The sequence below is a fragment of the Zophobas morio genome, unplaced genomic scaffold (genome assembly GCF_036711695.1).
Source record: "Zophobas morio isolate AGI-343-1 ecotype UQ-CSIRO unplaced genomic scaffold, CSIRO_AGI_Zmor_V1 ptg000021l, whole genome shotgun sequence".
NCBI classification, from domain to species: Eukaryota; Metazoa; Arthropoda; class Insecta; order Coleoptera; family Tenebrionidae; genus Zophobas; species Zophobas morio.
In genome coordinates, this window is record NW_026972126.1 from 6,071,191 (window position 1) to 6,093,524 (window position 22,334).

At 31.6% G+C, this 22,334-nt stretch overlaps 1 protein-coding gene across 1 annotated transcript in view; it reads right to left on the minus strand.

Moving 5' to 3' along the window:
* The window catches only part of Chas (chascon), a 50,236-nt gene that overhangs the window by 22,333 nt on the left and 5,569 nt on the right, over window positions 1-22,334 (minus strand). Inside the window, exon 2 of the mRNA XM_064059800.1 lies at window positions 27-119. Coding sequence (XP_063915870.1) covers window positions 27-116 — 90 coding nt within the window. The 5' untranslated portion in view covers window positions 117-119. The remainder of the gene's footprint in view (window positions 1-26; window positions 120-22,334) is intronic.

The following is a 22,334-nucleotide window of genomic DNA, read 5'->3' on the forward strand; positions in this document are numbered from 1 at the left end:
TATATTTAGTTCATGATTGTTCTTACCAGCTCTAATCCTTCTGGGGGTCCTGCTTCATAACGTCTAACAGAAGTTAATCTGTGGTCTGCCGGCAGAAGACTGGCAACTTCCGTCATCGTCTGAAACGAAAGATAATTAAGTACAGAGGCGGCAACGAGAAAAGGTCAAAGAAATAAATGACGTTGACAACCAAAACAAAGTAACTGTTTTATATAAATATATAATTCAGGAATTTGTTGTAAGGAAGTTGTGAGAGTAAATTACTGGAGTTTTTGCTCGCGGGCGATAGTTGGAGGATGTACTGTGATAAAATCATTTTGACGAATGTCTAATGTTATATTTCTTGACGTTGGAAAGCTAATGGTGAAATACGAAAATGTTCCTTGTCTGTTTGTGTTTGTGCTATAGTTAGTACAGATTGTTCTAAAAGAATACTCAACTTTAAAATTAGTTTCGGGAATTATTACGTAACGATTTCTTAGAAGTACCTTAAAACTGATTAATTTTAGTGGGATAGCAGAACATCGTTTAAAATTTATTTATTTTTCATCCAAATTGGCTAGTTAGTTAAGTGCTATTTTAATCACGGTCTTTATTATTTTTCATTATTTTAAAAAATAAATCGAGGCGAAAAAACTTTTGTTTTTTGTGCTTTTTGACTGATTGTTATATAAACATGCTACAATTTTGACTTAATGTCACAAAGAAATAGACTGATTGTTTAAAAATCACAATCTTAGTTTAAACCTGACAAAAATGTTTGCTACCAGGAAACCACCTCTCTTCTGATTTCATAGCAAACTGAAGTCTACAGTCTAGTCACGATTTCCTAAAATCAAAATGACTACTAATAGATTACATGTGGAAATTAACTTGCATGCATAATATAAACAACGGCAGTCGTTATTACCATTTTACCATCTGAAGTAAGCAACTCCTCCACGCAAAATGATTTAATTAAGAATTCTATTCCTGTCCTCTGAATAAAATAATATTGTCGCCATACATTATCGTCTAATTATTAAATTCGTTCCCAGAATTTTTTTCTCAAATTAATTAAAGTGTTGACAGGCATTTACGTCCAAATTAATTACAATTTGTATCTTATAATTCGTATATAAATGTATCGAATAATTAGCAAAATATAAGTCCTATTAATTTTATTTATGCGCAGAATAATAATAACGCTCTCAAACTAGTAGGTATATCTTCAGATAAATCATTTCAAAACCGCAGCACGATTTATGTTTTTTTCCAAAATATTAGAAACCATAAATTTATTTATATATAGTTACCAAAATAAACGGAAACATCAATAATACGATTTTTTACTTCTCGAGCGTAGGCTAAGGAAGTATTTTAATAAGGTCCATCGCTACTTTCATGTTTTCTTGACGTTTCTTCAGTTTCCGTCTGTCTGTCTGTCGTCAATTTTCATTAGGGAGATCATCTGCGAAACTACCGAACCAATTGTTGTCAAATTTTATGTGTATGTTAGGAATATCGTATAGATGGTAAAGCGTTAACCAAAATGTTTGTAATTATCTCCACCAACAGTGGGATGACGTCAGAATATATATAACATACTCCTGCACTTGTAGTTTATGGATCCGTGTTAAAGCGGAAAACCGATTAGTTCGAAATCGCAAACGTTTTAAGGTTATCATTAGCATGGTAAGTCGTAATATTTAAAAATTTATCTTGGCCTTCTCCCGAAATTGATGACGAAAAATTTTTCCTTATTCCTCCCATCTAAAATTTTGAAAACATTACGAGTATGAATCTACTTTGGTGGTTTATCAATTCATTCATATTTTTTTCTTTAGGGAGGTTATCCCAAAAAAATCGTAAAATCAAATGTTATATTTTTTCAAAGAAGCCTGATTTATTGGACTCTACTTCAGGGACGAGGAAAGTTCTGCAGAAATAACTTTCGACGAATTTTTATGTTGGGTTCAAGTTTAGAAACTGGATTTGACGTCCCTATTACATGCTTTTGTCACTTATACTTATTTCTATTACTGTACTAAAAAATTTAATAAACACATGGAATTTAAATAACATTATTACTATTGTAAATTTTGGAGATGATTTTCTATATTTCCTGAATAAATACAATGTCAGGTGTGATATTCGAACCTACGCTCCCTTTCGAGAATCAGAGCTTAAATCTAACGCCTTAGACCGCTCCGTCAACCTGACTGCACTTTTTAAAATCTGTACTTTGCTACTAAGCTATATGAGGGGATAGTCAGGATAGAACTCGAGTCTGCGAAGGACTCGAGGTCAGGTCGACCGAGCACAAGGCGATGACAAATGATAAAAAGTACTGGGGCTACGGGCTACTAGGCCAGATTCGGGGTCAGGTCGACCCAGCACAAACGTGCCGACCTCAGAGGTCAATGATCGATCGATAAAAAGTAATGGGGCTGCTGGACCAATTTGACCTCATTTGACCTGGCCTAGAAGCCCCACTATATAACTACTGTCATGTGATTTAGTACACTTCCAAAATTTTGAGATGACGTCATCAAGTTTGTGAAACGAATTAATAGAAAAATTTTAATTCGCCGTTTACAATCTTCCTGATAACTTCAAAAAAACATGTGCAAAATTTCAGAGCAGTCGGTTTGTAGTTCCAGTACAATCTGTAAATTCGTGTATAGTCTCTGAAATACTACAAGATTATATGGCCCCTATAAACTTAATAATAGGATGTTATAATTTCTTTTGTGCGGCTGGTTACGGACTCAACCCTAGTGTCATAAATCAAGGATTTGTCTCAATATCTTGTCACTTCAATATCTACTACAATTTGTCTTTTACAACTGTGGGTTTGCTTTATTAACTGCTCCATTGTCGTCTTCACAATGCCCTAATTTTACAACAGCCATATAACCTTGTAGTATTTCGGAGACTATACAATTGTGAATTTTGTATCAAAGAAACGCATAAAGGCTGTCCGAATAAAACTTGTTTTAAATAATTTTTATTTCCCGACTTACTAAGGAAGTATAGTAATCGAATTCATTGACCGAATTGCCACTTTCATATTTTCTCGACGTGTCATGACCTCCAGAGGACAAAAAAGGTGGTCTCCCGTTTTCGTCCTTCTGCTGTCTCTCTGGTGTTTTGTAATCTCCCAAACTACAGGATCGATTGTTGTCAAATTTTATACGTGCATTAACAATATGATGTAAATAGTTAAACGCTGACTACAATTTAGTTAATCATGTCCACCACCAATGAGATGACGTCATCTCCAAAATTTATAATACTTAGTCAGTTTTTTTTAATTTTATAAAATCAGATACTCCTGCACTTGTTAAATATCGAATTTTCACCCTAGACATTCAGATTTTTGGAAAAAAAATTTAAAGCTGTAAACAATATTTTGTAATTTAACTTTAAAAGTGCAGAACCGAATGTCTGAAATCTTGGAAATATATGTTAAAGTTATCGTAATCACGGTAAATCGTTAAGCAAAATTTATTCTTTATTCCCTCCCAAAAAATTGATGACGTCATCACAAAATTTGGATAAGGGAAAGCTCATTTGAAACGTAGCACAGTCAAATTGCTGATCTGTAAAATTTTCGAAATTTTTCTAAAAAAAAACAAAGCTTTTGAGATATATTTTTATTTTTCGATAGATATCTTCCACGCATGCGCTGAATGTTTCAGCGGCAAATTTCTTACATTGATCCAATTTCCTTTCGATTTTTTGGCTCATTTTTCTTAGTAGGTATGTATCTGTATTAAACTCAAATCCTACAACCCTGTTATTATTAGGAGTAGTATTGGTTTGATATGGAATAGATGTCTGTGGACTTTCCATGACCGCTAGAATAATATAACGTTTGAGAACACACAAAATATTTGCTGACGCGTTCTGCCAACCACGTTGGTATTATGTAGTTAAAGTTAAACCATTCATAACCTCTAGGGTGTCTAGGGTAAGAAACAATCGGTCTTCCGTTTCCGCCTGTCTGTCGAATTTTATTACACATTTTTGTTAAATTTTATGCGTGTTGTAAAACACCCCATTGTTGGATAGTCTTTCTTCTTTCTTTATAAGAGGCAGCCGTCATACTTTCTGATAGGAATTTTTGTGTAAACGGAGATGTTATTTCGATTGAATAATGGTTTATTATGCCGTCCCATCGTAAGTAGTACCCAAACTTCCTAAATAACCCCACACCTGACACCATTTAATTTGTAACCCGGTCTAGCAAGACCGATGTGGGTTCCAGCAATATTTGATAAATAAAACAAATCTACAGACTGTTCTTATCTTTTTTTTTTTTGGAGAAAGCTTATTTCCTTTTGGCGTCGACACCAGGTCTCAGATTCACTATTTGTCGTGTGTCTGAAATTATTTTTGATAACGCGCCTTTGCGGTTTTCTCACACAACCTGGTGTCGACGCCGAAGCCAAACAAGCTTTCTCCGAAAAAGGTAAGAGCAATCTGTAGATTTGTTTTATTTATCAAATATTCATAGGACCCACACCGCTCACATAAAAATGTCTCATAGGGAATACTATTCAAATTGTGTAAAATAACATACTCTTGTACTTGTGGCTTACGAATCCGCCTTGATTTTTATCATAATCATTTTTTTGTGCCGTATTTGTCGCGAGTGTCACGTAACCGATATTTGACTTATGCGCATAACAACCCTCCAGAGTTCGAATCCCAACCTCTTTTTTTTTGTTTGTTTGAATATTTGACTCCAGGAACAAGGAAAATCTAAAAAACTTTAGACCAATTTTTTGTTTCATGATCATAATTTTTACCATAAGTATTAAAGCGAAACAAGTTTCATAATTTTCAAACGATTTTTGTAATTGAATCTGATAAAAAGAATTATATAGGTATAGATCAAAGAATTGTCAACAACGAATATTATGCAAAGATGTAACTCTTTCTTTCAGCTGATAAATGTCAAAAATAGAAAAAGGTTTCGCATACATTTAAAATGACAGTAATTGTAGTGAAATTATTGTAAAAGATCCCATCGGAGGAATAACTACTATGTTTTCTCGACGTTTCATGACGCTAGGGTACGAAAAAATATGTCTCCTGTTTCCATTTGTCTGTCTGTTGTTTTACAGACGATCGTCTGTGTGTTGATTTTTAGTAGACAGATAATCTCGGAAACTGCTGGACTCATTGATGTTGTGGCGGCACAATAACACGTCGGTAAGCGGAGAAAGATAAGTCGTCTTGGGGTCTAGTGGTCTGGATGCTTGCCCGGAATGCGAGAGGCGTGGGTTCAATTCCCACCGAGGTAACCACATTTTTCTCTGCTTACCTACAATGTCAAATTTTACGTGTATGTTACCATTTGTTTAATCAACCCCATTAACACTAACGACGTCACCTCAAAATTGTGTATACTAACCGCAGTGCGAAGAGCTGCGTAGCGCTGCTGTAAAAGTGTTGCGTTCCACATACCCCATTTTTCCGAAAATTTAGCAATAGAGTTACGTTGTGCCTGATATTTAGTATGAGATAATAAAATAAGGATTAACATATTAATAGCTACTTAGTCAAAATAATATTCAAAACATTTTGCTCCATTTTAACTTAATTAATAATTTTAGTCGCCTCCTTTATTTTGAAGACACAAAATCATTCAAATTCGTCCACTTAATATGGTCAATCAACTTGCTACGGCTTAGTAGTCGCATTCTTTCAATGTATAAACATAAACATCCGAAGTTAAACATGTGCTGATAATATATTTTTTCCCGTTGTTTTAAATATGTTTTATTCTATTTTAGAATCATAATCTTGTTTATAAGCACCCAAATGCGGGCATAAATTGGCCTTAATGGCACAAATCAGTCAAAAATTGCTAAACAACGATTGATTATTCTTTACATTAATTAATTATTCAAACAAGCTTCGATATTCAACATTTTTATTTAAAAAAAACCAAAATTTCATCAAATCATTCCCTGGCCGATTTCAAATTCTCCTAAAATTTCTTTTGAATAAACGTTTTCCGCTTCTTCAGTTTGCATTTTGAAAATCGAATTATTTAACAAATAAACAACGTGGTATCCATAACAACATCAAAATAATAGTTAGCTATGTATTAAAGTTCGCATCGGCACAATTTGCCGGAAATACCCAATATTTCGTTAAAAATATTTGAAAAACTAAAATATGTAGAATAAAACGTTGTATGTACCACGGGCATAATTGTCGATTATAGCCCTCGGGAAATTAAAAGCCCTCCTTCGTCGGACTTTAAACATTCCCTCGTGTCATAATCTCCCTAATTATGCCCTTAGTACATAAATAACTATAATATTATTGTCGGTAACTTTGCGGACTGCACGCTCCCTGGTGCAGTGAGTGCAGAGGTATTACTTGCGCCATTGTATAGGATGTTTTTTTTTACCTATATTTTAACCGTCCACACATATTTTTATTTTAATTTATAAGGGTTGTTATAAAAAATTAATAAAATTGGCAAAATTAAATTTATTTATTTTTTGAAGAACCCTCAGAGGTGAGGCCACGGTTGTAGAATAGATAGGTTTGTACACTAATGGCTTGGGATGGCGACGCTTTTTTTCGATCCCTATATCCATGGAAAGGACACATACAGCTAGCGCCTCTACCTTGTCGAGCGGAAATCGTTCTAGTTATTTTGGGGATTTTCGTTTACATTGCTTTATGAACAATACAAAATTTGTAAATGACATTTGATCGGAGTCGATAAATACGATTTCTTTTATTAATTACATCGGTTATAGACAGATGCCTATAGAGTTCTGTGTCCCTAAAACGTCAAAAACCAGGCGACGCGATCGGCAATTGGCGTCGCTGGCCAGGGATATGCAAATGTATGCTAGTGTATCAACCTATCTATTCTACAACCGTGGGTGAGGCAAATTTGTCGTCTAAATAACTTTAAACTATTTTGAATTCAATAATTCATTATAATAAACATCCAAGTGACAATTACAATTCTTTTTCAATTTTACGACTTGTGCTGAAAAATATATGTAAAATAAAATTCGATAGTTTAACTCAGAAAGTACATAACGGACTTCTTTGAAAATTTGGTAGGATACTGACATTATTTTATTAATTTGGGATTATACAACATTAAAGTAAAATTTATCTTCGTTAAAGAGTTGATGCTGTCATTAAAAAAAAAATGAAAGAAGCGGTACACACAAGCGTGGAAATTTTTATGTAAATGATCCATATCTTTTTTCCCTTTCTGCGCCGCCGCTGATGCGAGAGATCGGAACCAAGACGAGCGATTCTTGCTCCTGCCCATGTAAAACAATGGGGATCACGCCGGCGGTAAATCATACGTTTGTGATGTGCTAAATCTAAACAAGTGTAAAACCGATGAAAGTCGCAGCTTTATCACCAGCACAATGCACTATTGTTACATATTTCAAGTATGAAAGAAAAGAAACTCAAAATAAAAACAATATTCACCTGTCTTGTTGCGCAACGGTTGTCGGCTTCCCACGGGTCGACAACAATTTTGGGAAAACATAGCACAAGGATTTCCTAATTGATACAGCAAACGCGTTTGAATGTCAAGTGATTTGGCGGATTTCGTTCTCGTTCTTATTTTGTAATCAAACTAATATAATCGCAAGGAATTCATTTGCGCAACGTGTTTCGGACAAACAATAGATTGGAAAAATATATGACAGGTGAACTGGGTAATATTTCTTTTATTTTCGCGATATCCTTGACCTGTATTGGCTCTTGCGTTGACTATTTGTCAATTTGTTTTCCTATTCGCACATGTGTGAAGCGTTTCAAGAATAATAATAATAAAATACGGAGTTTAATTAATTCATGGTTTGGGAGAAGGCTGGTTCGGCTAATTAATACATTTTGGCTAGGCACGAGCCTTAAATGTAAATGAATAGTTTAGTTCACGGAAACTGGGTTCGCGTCATTCAAAAATTATTGCAGTTCACGTCATGACTAACACTTCCGCGAATACTGTTGATTTGAATGATGAATGATAGACAAATAGTTGCATATATTGTTCTCTATTTAAAAAAAAAATACTAGTGAATTTCTGGGAGTTTGTGTTATTCATCAGGTTTCTGGTAATGGTTTGATTGATGCATTTCCTTTAAAAAGTCTGAATGGTACGATAGTTCCATCCACTGAGGTAACTAGAAACAAGAAGTGGGAAGGTCGAGTCAGATGTTAACACTGTTAAACGTTACAATGTTTGTTTAGTGTTATTTACACAAAAAAAAACTATCTCTAAAATATTATATACCTCTGAAATTTATTAAAATGAGTCAATTTTTAAATGGCAAGTGACAAAATTTGGTTACCTCCAACCTTATGTGAAAGTAAACTTTTCCTACCGTTTTTTCCGCTCTTTTTTTTCCTCCTTGAGCAATTATTCAACACTTATCGTCAACAAAGAAAAGAAAACTAGGGAATAAATCTGTTTTAATTAAAATATAGTCGGAAACTTTTACGTTTCTCAAGGTCGTCACCTAAATTTTAGAATTTGGCTGTTTTAAAACACAGTTGAAATTCTGAAATTTAAAAGGCAACCTTGGGACATATAAAAATTCTTAACAGTGTACAACTTGGAAACTGTTTACAATACATAATGATTTTAACAATCTGATAGATTACTATAGTACTTAGGAAAGAAAGAAGATGGTAGAAAAAATTAAAAGTGCAACTCTAGAATTAAGCGTGGTTTATCCCTTGTTTCTAATTCGTGTTCTGTGTGCACAGAGGTAAAAAGTAAGGGACACTTCTGGAACATATAAACTTAAGGAAACTTAATCATTTTAAAATATTTTTTTATGGAACATCTACTTGTGCCAGAGGAGAAAACGATTGCTCTATGATTTTTTCCATGCTAAAGTAAGATACTCCTGTAGTTGTGGATTATGAATCCGCTTAGGCAGATTTTCGCAAAAAATCTAAATTGTATAACAACATTTACACTTTAAATACTATAAAAGGAACGCACAGCAATGGCCGATTAGCTCAGTGTCTACTATTATCTACAGATTTTAACTTATAGAAATGATCACAAAATAAATAAAATTTCGTAGAATTAAATTTTGATGATTTTTTTGAAAAAGTTGAATTGGTTGGACTGTACTTCAGGAGCGAGGAATGTTCTTAGACCGATTAAAAAAAAACATGACTGGCCGGATTTTATTTGTTCTTGGAGCTACTTGGCTAGGAAAAATAATGTTTAATAATGCTTCCCGGGTATAATTTAGGAAAAAAATGTCTTTGACGGATTGTTACGTTTTTTCCACGTTTCTGTATGTTGCTGATACAGTTAATTATACAATTATTACCTGCCAAATTTTCCTATAAAAATCTACCTAAAATTTACAATTTTTCTTAGAAATGACTAAACGCGGTGTTCTGAAGGTCTCGGTCACCTCAAAATAAATATGTAATGTGTAAATATGTTAAATAAGATGGATTTATCAGTGTGGTTTATTAATCCGTCCATATTGTAATCGAGTCCCTCGGCCGACTCTCTACTTTTACGTTTTTCGACCTTTCATGACCCCATCAATACGAAGAAATAGGTCTTCCGTCTCCGTCTGTCTGTCCGTCTGCCATCCCGGATTTTTATTAGGAAGATAATCTCCGAAAGTACTGGGCTCATTGTTGCCAATTTTTGTACGTATATTAGAAATATCATGTAGATGGTAAAACGCTAATCAAAATTTGTCTAATCATCCCCACCAATAATGTGATGACGTCCCTTCAAAATTTTACATACCTAGTAAATGGGTTTTAAATTGTGTAAAATAACATAGTCCTACACATGTAGTTTATTAGTCCGTGTTGAGTTTTTATCCGAAACCTCCAGATTTTTGCAAAAAAAATTAAAATTATGAAACATTTTGCAATTTAATTTTGAATCTGCAAAACCGAATGCTTTGAAATCTTGCAAGTTATGAAGAGCATAATAAATTTTTAGTCAAAATATATTTGCTTATCCCCTCCAAAAAATTGATGACGTCAGCTCAAAATTTTGCTGTATAAATTCTAACTATAATGTGCAAAACACGATGAGATTTTACTTATGATTTATTATTTCATTAATAAATAGTTTTTGGATTCACTTATACAAGGTGACTCAAAAAATTATTGAATGATGTTTTAAAATTATCATAAGCATGGTAAATTTTTGATCAAAATGTTTTTGCTCATCTCCTCTAAAAAAAATGATGACGTCACCTCAAAATATTCCTATCTAAAATGTGCAAAATATCATGAGTTTATACTTGTGATTTATCACTGCATTGATATATTTTAGATTTTGTTATACAGGGTGTTTCAAAAAAATTAAGTCAATGTATTTTATTGATTAAATCAAGAATTGCAAAACTGAATACTTTGAAATATTGGAGACGTTTTGAAGTTGTTGTAAGCATGGTAACTTTTGAATCAAAATGTTTATCAACCCCAAAAAATTGCTGACGTCATCTCAAAATTCCAGTCAGTCTGTACTTGTAATTTATCATTTCATTCATATTTTTTAGATTTGCTTTACAGGATGACTCAAAATAATTAATGAATCAGTCAAGTTATTTTATTGAATAAATCAAGAATTCCAAAATGAATACTTTGAAATTTTGCAGGCGTTTTAAAGTTATTGTTAGCATGGTAAATTGTTAATCAAAATATATCTGTATATTCCAGTGTTGCCAATTTTTTTTCGTAATCTACATTATAAAGAATGTTTTTATTATTTTTTTGGGATTCCCCAAACCCCCGTACATAACGTAGTGAATATACATATGTATATATATTTTAATTTTAAAAAATAAATAGTAAAATATTGAAGCGCAAATTTAAAGGAAAAAAAATGTGTATGTTTTAATAACACCTTTTCAAAAAAAAAAAAAAACGAAAATACATGGGTAGAAAAGTACTGATTCAAAATGACTAGATAACTTCATTGACTATTCACTATTGTATTGAAAAGAATTATTTTTAATTTACATTTTCATCTCCTTATTAACTGGTTAAACTACTAACCTACTATTTAAAACAACAATTTTCATATACAGGTGTCCCAGATAAAACTAAGCCTAATATTCAGACAACGGCTAAAGATATTAAAATTCTGTAACCCTATTGTCAGTAGTAGGAGGAAGCTTAATTTAGTACAATGATGACGCATGTACTCGTATGGTGTAGGCGTTCCAGCTCAAACCTATATATTTTTAAATTACAGTGAATTACAGTGAATTTTTAAAGGATTTTGATAGACCACTAAATTATGATCACAATGATATTAAATATTTACATGTTATGCATTAGCTTTAATTAAGTGTTTGTTATCATTACATCTAATCGCAATTTAATGATCTATCAAAATGCATTAAAAAAATATAGGTTCGTAAAGGGACGCCGCCAATATATTAACGTCATATTTGCATTCAGATTTCCCCCCAAGCTAAAAACAATAGCGTTTACAGAATGTCGTTTTTAAGATATAATGTTGCGGAGTTTTATCTGCGACACTGTATACACAATTTTACTGTCGTCTGTCGTCCAGTAATTTTCTGATAGGTTATGAGTGTTCTTTATTTTTAAAGTACCTATACTACAACACAACTTCTATAAGCTACGATATCAATAATTAAGTACTCAATTTGCATGGAGAAATATGATCTGAAAATCCATATAATCAACTTAAAAGATCATCTTCGGTATGCAACAAATAAAGATAAATCAACTAGAACTAAAAGTATTTCCAGTAGAGAATTAATATCTTCGACACAGCTCACAGCAGGAAAAAAATGGTAATCATTAGAAGCATAAATATGAAATTTTCTGCATACTTGTGAATATTAATTGCCATACAAATTTTTTACTGCCGGTATTTTATGTTCAGATCAAAATCACAGAACGTCATAAAAATTGGGTTTAATTGCAAAGTGTAGGTTGGAAAAATGCCGCACTGAGGTTTTAAGTTTCAAATGTAAGGCCGTCTTTTTTGTCACATTTTTTTGGGTAGTATAGTCAAAAAGAATACACAGGAACACAAAACGACTGTTACTCCTCAAATTTGGAACATTAAATTATCACACATTTTAAAACAAAAATTTGATACAATAACAAGGTAGAAATTGGAACTTTCTCACGGAATCGGACAACGATTTTTTTATCATCGTACGATTCGTTGGTGTGACTTTCCAAGTGTTATCAAGACGTTCCACTGACATGAGACTCAATAACTGACAAGAAAACCTCATCTGGTGAGTCACGCATCATACAACTTTTTTGTGAAGGATTTGTCTAATACCGAATTTAAATAATCATTCAATATACTACAAAACACATGTTCCAGTGACAATAACACTGAATAACAAATTGCGTAAGTTTTTTATTTATTACTTAGAAAAATAAATATAAATGTAGCTAAAATTAAATAAACTGAAATCACTTTTTTATGATAAAAAATTAAAAATATACTCATGGTGCAATCAATTGTACATATTGTAAATATAAATAGTCTTAACCTTCCATTCTTCATGTGTCTAAGTACCACGTTTCTAAGTCACTCTATATATATATTTTATTTTATATGTATTATGAAAATAACACCATCCTACACAGGTACATAATGTGTTCTTTAACTGCATTCATAACTTTGTTTATTCAATTACTTTCAAGGTTTTTTAACATGATACTGATTCAGTGATTCTTCAATTCATTTAGCAAGAATTTAAATTATAAAACTGTTTCACTGTTCTTCGTCCATTCTACGTAAAATTAATGATTTCGACAGAAACTTATAATAAGAGACAGGAAACAAAAGTGAGGTTAGTCAGATTGCGAATTTTTTTTGTAAATCAAGGAATCATTAATTCTCTATAGACATAAGAAATGTAAAAATATTCACGTAAAACCTCGAAGAATAAAATAACGCTTTGTATAGTTTTACTTTAAACCAATGCGTCACTTTGTCTTGGTTTTTCCAAAACACTAAAATTCAGAAAAATCTCAAATAAAGAATTAGATCTCTATAATTTGTTCTGTAATTAAATAGGTTTCGTGTGATTTATCATTTATCTTAAACGTTTTTTAATTATATGAATTCCGTTCGAAATAAATGTAATTATGCCACTATTATACAAAATTTCTGCTATGCACAAGTAATTATAAACTTTTATTCCGTGTATTATTATTAATCAGTTGTACAGCAGGATATCAAGAATCAAAAGATGATGTAGAAGATACAGTAGAATTGTTGTTTAATTGGCAGGCTGTTAGGAATAGGGAATTTTAGTTTTAATAGATTTTAATTAGGAGTAACTATAGATGATTATCATGTCAAGTAGAGGTTTACCTTTGCCACTACGTCAAAGTGGAAATTAAAATCAATCTGGCGTTATTTTGTGACTTATTGTTAACGTCAGTGAGTGGCAAATTTGGATACATTTAAATTTCCAACAATAAATCGATGCAAACATCATTGATGTACACTCTATATTGTTTCATAAACCTTAAATACTCACTTTAGATGTTTCCGATAAAAATATATAACAACGAATTTAAATAACAGGTTCAACAAAAAACACACGCACTTTCTTCGTGCAAACAATTGTTAACAACAAAAAATAAAAAAAAATGCACGTAGAATCTGTATTTGTAGGTACAATATAATCATCCGCATCTTATGAGAATAATAATTTCGCTGCGTAACAGGAAAATAATAGCGTTTAATTTAAAAGTGAAATTCGGCCGATAACATCACCGTACAAAAACGTGCAATAAATAAAAATTTATAAAAGTATCTCAGAAGATGAAGATAACAGTATACCAGGAAGCAGGGACAATAAATAATGCTTTAGTATTTGCCGCGAAAATAGAACAGAAACGTTAAATCTCTGTCGTATTTGTTACTTTTCTGTGAGAGTTCAATTTGTATTTCATTTAATCCCACGATACTGCACCTGTGTTCAAACTGAGACAATAACATGAGGTGTTTTTTTAATAATGATTTTTTTAGATATTTTTTGGATATCCTTGTCAATTCTTGGTGGGGATAAATATATTCACTTTGATGTATACAATGAGATTCTAATCTGTTTGATTTATGAATTTTATTCACTATTTTTGTGTAAAAACGGTGCTATAGTCTAGCTTCTTCTCAATAGATGGCATATGTATGGACTACAAATTCTCTTTAAAGGATTTATTACTAGCATTAAATAACGATGATTTAGTATTCTGGGTATTACCAACCGTTGAAACAGGCTGATCTTATTTCAGATGGAAAGATTGCTTTTAAAACGGCAATGAAAAAGCTCAAATTAATAACGCTGCTTAAGAATTTTTTTATGGATTCTACTATATATTTTCTAATCTATTAGAAAATTTATGGCTTGACTCTTAAAGTCTTAACGAACAAAAAAGCAGCGAGTTCTTAGCACGACGTCTAAAAATCAAGAATATTAAGCTCTTTGTGTAGCGCTCCCAAGTTAAAAATAACTATTACTAAAAGTTGTTATGTCAAACAGTTATGCATTAAACCAAACCACTACAATACCACAAATAAAGTAAAAGGGATTTCAGTACAGCTATATTTAAAGTTTTGTAGATAGTATCCTTAAGTTAATAACTCAATTTGAACTAACTAAAGGAGTGCCTCTTAATCGCTGATAAGCTCTCGATATGTATTTATGTCATTTCCACAGCCATAAATTTGTAAAAAATTATAGGTGGTAGGTAGTTTAACGGTGTACCGACATTTTAATACCTACGCCAATTTTAAATTATTGTCTTGACACAAAACTGATGAATAGGTAATTGTAGGTCAAACTGCGAAAAGAGTTAATATATTAAATATGTAAAGTGGCACATTTGAGTCCGATTTGATCATCGCCATTTATCCACCCATATTCCTGTTTTTGTTTTCAAGTGATTCATCTGTTAGGAATTGGAAATCCGTTTTAAATCTTTTATCGAATTGTGTTAACCCAAAAAATTCTTTTTGTAGCGCATAAATAAATAAAGATTACACATAATTTTTACCTTTATGAAATGAGTGTTTGCGTGCAGTGTAACACATAGGAAATCATGCATCATGTAGTATTCATTAAGTATTACCAAACTGTTTAACACTGTGTTTGACTTAACACTTTACAGGCATAATAATTGCGTATGTGATATCACACTAAATGAATGACTGATGTAATACCTGCATATTTTCAAATATTTTTGGAAGGAAAAACATCTATTAGAATTGGAAAACACGGATTATAATAGTGGAACCGTTTTACATAAATAATTTTTATAGTTATTCTACACGCGAATAGCCTAGAGTTGTTTTTAAATCTATCTGAAATGCTAGAATATTGTCTACGATATAATTATTGTGTAGGCAGACTGAAATTTAAATACGAATCCCTAATGTTAAATATATTTCTGGGCAATGATTCTACTAAACACTGTATAATTAATCGTGGAGATCTCATGCAGAAACTTTAGTATAGCCATAAATTCAAACAATTAACTAGACATGACTTCACTGTTTTAATCTATAAAATCTAGGTTTTTTCACAAGTAAAAAACTCCACTGGGAAACGTGTATTTTTAATCGTTACGCCACCCGAGCCAGTTTAAAAATTTCTTACTCCTATTTGAAAATCTTGCCACAAGAATTCCACTGATTTAGGTCACGAAGAAATGATTCGCTAAAATTACTATTCGTAATTCACTGACAATTGATAATACGCTACATCTAACTAAGTACACGTTGTGGCTATTATCGAAGAGTTACAACAGCTGTTAACACCGTTTTCATAAAAGAAAACTCAATTAACTTATCTCTTATTTGTGTAATAGCCGTAAATGACCGTCATCTTTCAATAATGCGTCTTATTATGCAACAGTGATTGATAATTCCAAACAAACTCACAAAGGAGAGGTCAAATTTTATTTTCAGGGTCATCCTGAAAGCTGTCATGTAAAGAATGTAACTTGAGAATTCTAGTAATGTTGTTAAGAAGGAAGATCGTGTCATCATCTGCACAGTCATTTTGAAAGTGAACTGATTTTTTATGTAGTTTTCGCTGTGTGAAAAAGTGATTTCACATCGATGAATCTGTTTTGCATACGAGAAATTTTCGATAAATTAATGAAGACGATAAAAAATCTCTCGCTGGCAAAGTGTGTATTTTTGGAGTGTTTATTACCACTTTTACTGTAAACATTTCAGTCGTCGTTAATGTGTATTATAAAATTTGTGTCGGTTTTTTTTAAAACTTGTACTTTTCTTTTTATGGCGTTTAATCCAAAAACAAACAACATGATCAGGTTAAAACATTAGCGAATAATGATGCGGAGAAATAGAAATTATGTATCTATATATGAGTCATTTAAGTTGTTTTTAATGTCACAACAATACTCTCATTTGTTATACTCTGCGTATAAAGTGTACAGAATTATACTTATGTACATGTGTAATTTTTAATAAAATATCAAAATAAGCGTTTCAAAATCGATAAGGTATTCTTTGTTCCTTTAATCATGCCAGACTTTTTTATGTCTCTTTGGTTTAATAGGTAATAAATTTTTACAGTGTTTTATGTATCCTTTACCTAGTTAACGCTTGTTAACTAAAGAGTTTTTCCTTGAAATAACTAGTAGTAAATACTTCAATAAATTAAATGGAGACTGGCATGTCTATGCTAACTTAAGAGTGCAAGTTAGTCAAGAATTGGACAAAGTTCAAACAAGTGCATCGCTGAGGTTTTACATTTCAAGAACATGTACGCAATCTAGCGGTGAACGTCTGAACCTAAAAAGTCGAGATAAGTGTTAAAATCAAGCAATTTTTGAGGTTTACAACATGCCCAACATCGTAACTTTAAATTCGAAAATTAATATTTTCAAAACTGTTGTTATGTCTTTCATTGGTTTTGTTAAATTTACTATTTTTAATACCTCTACCACATCTTTTCACATTTAACAACTTGTAATAATTTCAGAATGTAATATTTTCGTTGTTAACAAACCCAACAGCAGATTTTCTAAAAACAGTATATCGTCATCTTCTTTTTACCATTTTGATAAAATTTTTCATCACGTATTACGAGTACTTTATTATTTATGGGAATATCCTAACGCAGTTTTCACCCCAGAACTCTATACGTTACCCAGGAAACATTGCCCCTTTTTTGTAGAAAATCAGATTTACTAAAAAGAAGTTGGTGTCGCAGAGGCTTCTTTTACTGTATCTCATTTTCAACAAAGAAAGTCGACAATGTTTTCCACATAAATATAGAGATTTGTAAACTGAAAACAGTGGTTAAAACCGTATTTCGAAATTTCCATAAATAATTGTGATATTGAATTTTAAAAATACGTGATGAAAAATTTCACCAAAATTTGCCTGTTTTGCTCTTTTTCTTCTTCGATTTCTTTAATCGTCCAATCCGTCCATTATTAGAATTTTCTATAATTTCAGTTCTGACCTGATCAAAAATCATGTAATGAAACGAAATTTTCCAAGTGCGTTCTAAGCTGGTTCTTAAGTTATGTTCTTCCTACGTTAGTCAAAATTCCTGTTTGCTAGTTGTTTCTACACTCTCTCTTCTTGTTGGTTCAACATTGACGATGGCATCTTTCTATATCCCAATATATATTCGCCTTGATCTCCAGGAGATAAACCTTGAAGACATTTTTGGTGTTACTCGTTAGTGATTTCCTTTGCGACAGCCCACTTTTTCCGATGCTTGTTATAAACCTTAACGTTCCTATTCGAGAATTTTTCCCAAGTTTTGTACCGAATAGTGACTATTTGTCTAAATTTTCAGTTCGTTCTTAGAGACCTTTAATAAAACGAAAACTTCTTTTTTCCTTCTTTTTACACTCCTTTGAGTAATGAAATGACTAAACAAATTCATCTCTCGCTGATCTTTAATGTATTCTTCATTTTTTTCGATTGAAGCATTAATTACTCGTTTCTTTATTTTTTTCATTTATTTTGTTCCTTCGTCAACTCTTGTCATTCTTTTTTACTCTTTAGCAGCATTTACATCTTCCAAATGTATTTGTGTTGATTTGTGTGTACTTTCAAATCGAACAATTCTTTATCTAATCGTTCATATTTTTGTTCAGCTCGTTTTTCCCTTGGCATATTTTTATCTTGGTCGCATAATCGAGAAACTTTTTGAATAAACTTCGAATTTTCTTCTTATCAATGCCATTGTAAAGTTCATTAAGAAACCTTTTACTTCCGAAGGTAGGGTAGGTCCATCCAACGGAGGCTACTTTCATGTTTTTACGACATTTCATGACCCCCTAGAGTACGAAAATATAGGTTTCCCATTTTCGTCATCTGTCTTCCGTCTGTCGTCTGTTCGCCGTTCGTGTAAATCTTTATTAGACAAATTTGTCTAATGAGCCCCACCAACAAAAGGATGACGTACCTCCAAAATTTACAATAGAAAATGTTAATTAAATTTAATAAAATAACACACTTCTGCACTTGTGGTTTATGAATCCATGTTAAGTTTTTACCATAGATGTCCAGATTTTTGTAAAAAAAATTAAAATTGCCTAACATTATTTTGCAATTTAACTTTGAAACGGCAAACGTTTGCAAACGTTTGAAGATTATCCTAGGTATGGGTAAATCGTTAATTAAAATGTATCCGTTGATCCCCTCCCAAAAACTAATGACGTCATCTCAAAATTTTGCCGAATAATATACACAGTACTAAGACTCTATACTTCCAATTCATTAATGCATTAATAGTTTTTAGAATTACTTAAACAGGGTGGCTCAAAAAAATTAATGAATGAGTCAAGAATGCAATTTTCTCTATTTTCCCGAAAATTTGTAGAAGTACTCAACTGATTTAAAACGATAACCAAAATCGTCACCAACAATTTGATGACGTTATCTCAAAATCTTGCAAAGTAAATTCTATTTCAATTTTATAAAATAATAAGTTCCTCTATTAATCCTTTTTTAGTTTTTACCTTAGATATTAAATAAAAAAAGTCAAAATGATACAACAAAATTCTACCATTTAATATCAAAACAATCGATTGCTATAAAACACTGTATAAACGCTTTTTAGGATATCAGAAACATGGTTATCCAAAGTTATCTGTTTATTCCTTCCGAAAACTTGACGTCATCTCAAAATTTGAGTTACTAAATTCTATCCAAAACGTGCAAAATACTATGCGTCTATACTTGTTATTTGTCAATTTTCACCCATTTTTAAAAATTGCTTACGGAGGATGCCCAAAAAATTAATAAAACAATTTGTTCTATTAATTAACGCTTAAAAAAATTCACAAAATCAAATGTTATAATTCACTTGACAAACTGGAATTGCGTGGAATTGACTTGAGTGTGCCACAGACGAAAGAAATTTGAACAATGAAAAAATATTCATTATATCATATTCAAAAATCTCTTTTCACTCATTCTCATAAGAGGCGAACATATTTGTTCGATGGTGCCTCATCTGGGAATATGTGCTAAAATATGCATAAAAAGCAAACAAACAACTTCTTACTATCGAATTTTAAAATGTTTTAATCAACTACCTATTACGTGTTTGAAATTTATCAATTTTTGTTTATGATGTGAGCACAAAATTAATAATAATGGTGTGACTTAAAACTGGTAATTTTTAAAAATGTTTTTAAATGATATCCTTTTCGTCAAGGACAATAAAGTAATCTTCTATTGTTTGTTGTCAGTGTAAGTGTTCCACATTTTTAACCGTTTATTTTATATTATTTAAACGTTAATTTATTTATTTATTTTAATTCTTGCTCTATGGGTCTAAGAATCACACCTATTAATGATGGGATCATGTATTTAATTTTTTTAATTCGATAATAACACTATAATAAAAAGAAAAGTTGCACATTGTTTATTTTTATTTTTATGATCCTTTATATACAAAGGTAATGTGTATAAACATTACAAGGACGCTATTTTTTCCGGAGACATAATTATTTCAAATTGTCTTAAATTAATTTGCCTGTTTTTAGTTCCGTGAATTTACCATAAGCTGCAAAAATTTAAACTTAAAATAGTTTAGCGTAATTCATTTGATTAACATTTTAGTGTAATAATTGCCGTTGAGAAACAATTTTATGCTTGATGGTAAATATAAGTTACTGGCAGGAAATTGCAGCAACGGTTTTCCAAGATTGAGTAAACTACATCAGACAGTAATTTTCAAAAAGAAGTAAAAGTAAGACAGTTAAAAAACGATTTTGCCGATCTTATGGAATATAAACATCTAGTTTACCTAGGCGTTCTAACGCAAAAAGATTTTTATAAACTGTCTTAAGGATATTTTTTCAACGTGACTAACAAGGCGATAAAACCTTAAGTATTCGCCACGATTATTAATTTATATGTTATTGCCATATTAGTATATAATTAATCACTAATTTATTAGTGCTGCCATTATGAAACAATAATAATCAGATAAAAACCGTCTAACTTTCTTGCTTTCCATCTGCTATTTCAAAATTAAAAAGCCACTCCTAATTATCTTACCGTAATTTTATCAATTACTATAATTTTACTATACTCGAAATCCATAAATTATCACGGCGATCTTAATTTATCAAACTTGCGTGCCACTAATGCTAATTATCATCCACACACTATCTCTCGTGTTTGGCTTGGTGTAGGTCTAACTCGTTTCTCGTTTTATTATCTTGACATTTTTTAAGAATACTTGAAGCGACGGGTTGTTAATGATTGATTTGCCTGATTTCCGCTACTAATGTCAATTCTAGCGAACCACCAGTTTTAAGAATGGCGGTAGGTAATTCCTTGGTATGTTTATTTAAAGGCAGCAGCTGTCATGTCGCCGAGACTGGATCTTTTTCAGAACGCGAATTCTTAGTCTAAGAGGGTCCGGTTACGATTAGATCTAATCGCTTTGGGGCCCCATCTAGCTCAGATGCTGGGATATTTTTTTATTTCATCTGACTAATTTGCTGTCGTCTGAACGAACCCTTGCCGTAAATTATGCAACTTACCATCAATAGTTGAAGCTTAATAGCTGCCAGAGGCTTAACTAGATGCTTAAGCATTAAGATATGTGCAAAAGCGGAAAGAGCAAAACGAAGAATAATATGGCGGTGAATATTTGTGGTGTTCGATTTGTGGTTGGGGAAACCGTTTTAGGATTTGCAGAGCTATTTATAGTGTAGTAGTATATCGAATGTCACTTGGTTTTTAAATGTGGAACACAGGACGTATTTTCCAGTAAAGATTTATGTAATAATTTTTACGATGAAGACATTGGTTTTAGTAGATAAACATATTTATTAATTTTGACAGTGTAACCATAATCGTAACGTAACGGTGCTCCCAAAATTTTATAGTAATTATGAGCACATAATCCTCGTCTGGATTAATAGATTAATAAATAAATCAGAGCAGTGCTAAAATTTGGAATAAGTCCATGATAAAATGTGTTTTGTTATGTGTTTTTTAGGACAATCCACTTATTCTATTCTATACCTAGTATGATGACTGATTTTTTGTTGGCAAGTAGATTAATTATTGCATATTTTGACGATACATTGCATTTTTCGAAATGAATGTACCTGAAAATGTGTTTGTTGCAGTTTATGTTAGCCAGTTAGATTTATAAGTGTGGTTATTTTAAATCATAAAAGTCAAAAATCATGTCGACTGATCATACAGTATTTCATAGTTAATGTTGGCAAGGAATGATAGGGAGAATAATTTGACAATATATTTCTAATTCATTCATAACTAGACTTCGAAAAAACCAGTGGTAGTAAATTTTAACAAAAATACCTAGAGTGAAAACAACTTTAATAAATTCATGGATAAAACATGACGAAAATGTTTTCTGGAAAACATGTAGCAAAACGGTAAGTACTATTTTTAAATTTATGTTGCATATTTTTAAATAGTTTTTGTCTTAAAATAAAAAAATATATATTTTATTTTCTAGATAACATCTGATCGCAAGTTTCAAATATCACAACAAGTTTCAACACAGCTCCATAAAAGTAAATGTCAAAATCTCCATGGATCAAAACTGTCGCAAATTTCCTTGAAACAATCTTTTACCCAAACTTCAAAGAAAAGTGAGCAGCAAATATTTAATTCAGATTTATTTAAAGCGATGCTTAGTGCTAATATTCCACTTAAAAAGTTGCAAGACCCTTGTTTCAAAGGGTTTTAAAAAAATATTGTAAAAATGTTATACCGGACCAAAGTGCGATATCGACAATGAGACCATTTCTAGTATTAAAACAATTGTAAAAATCCAATTTATATATTTTGTAGA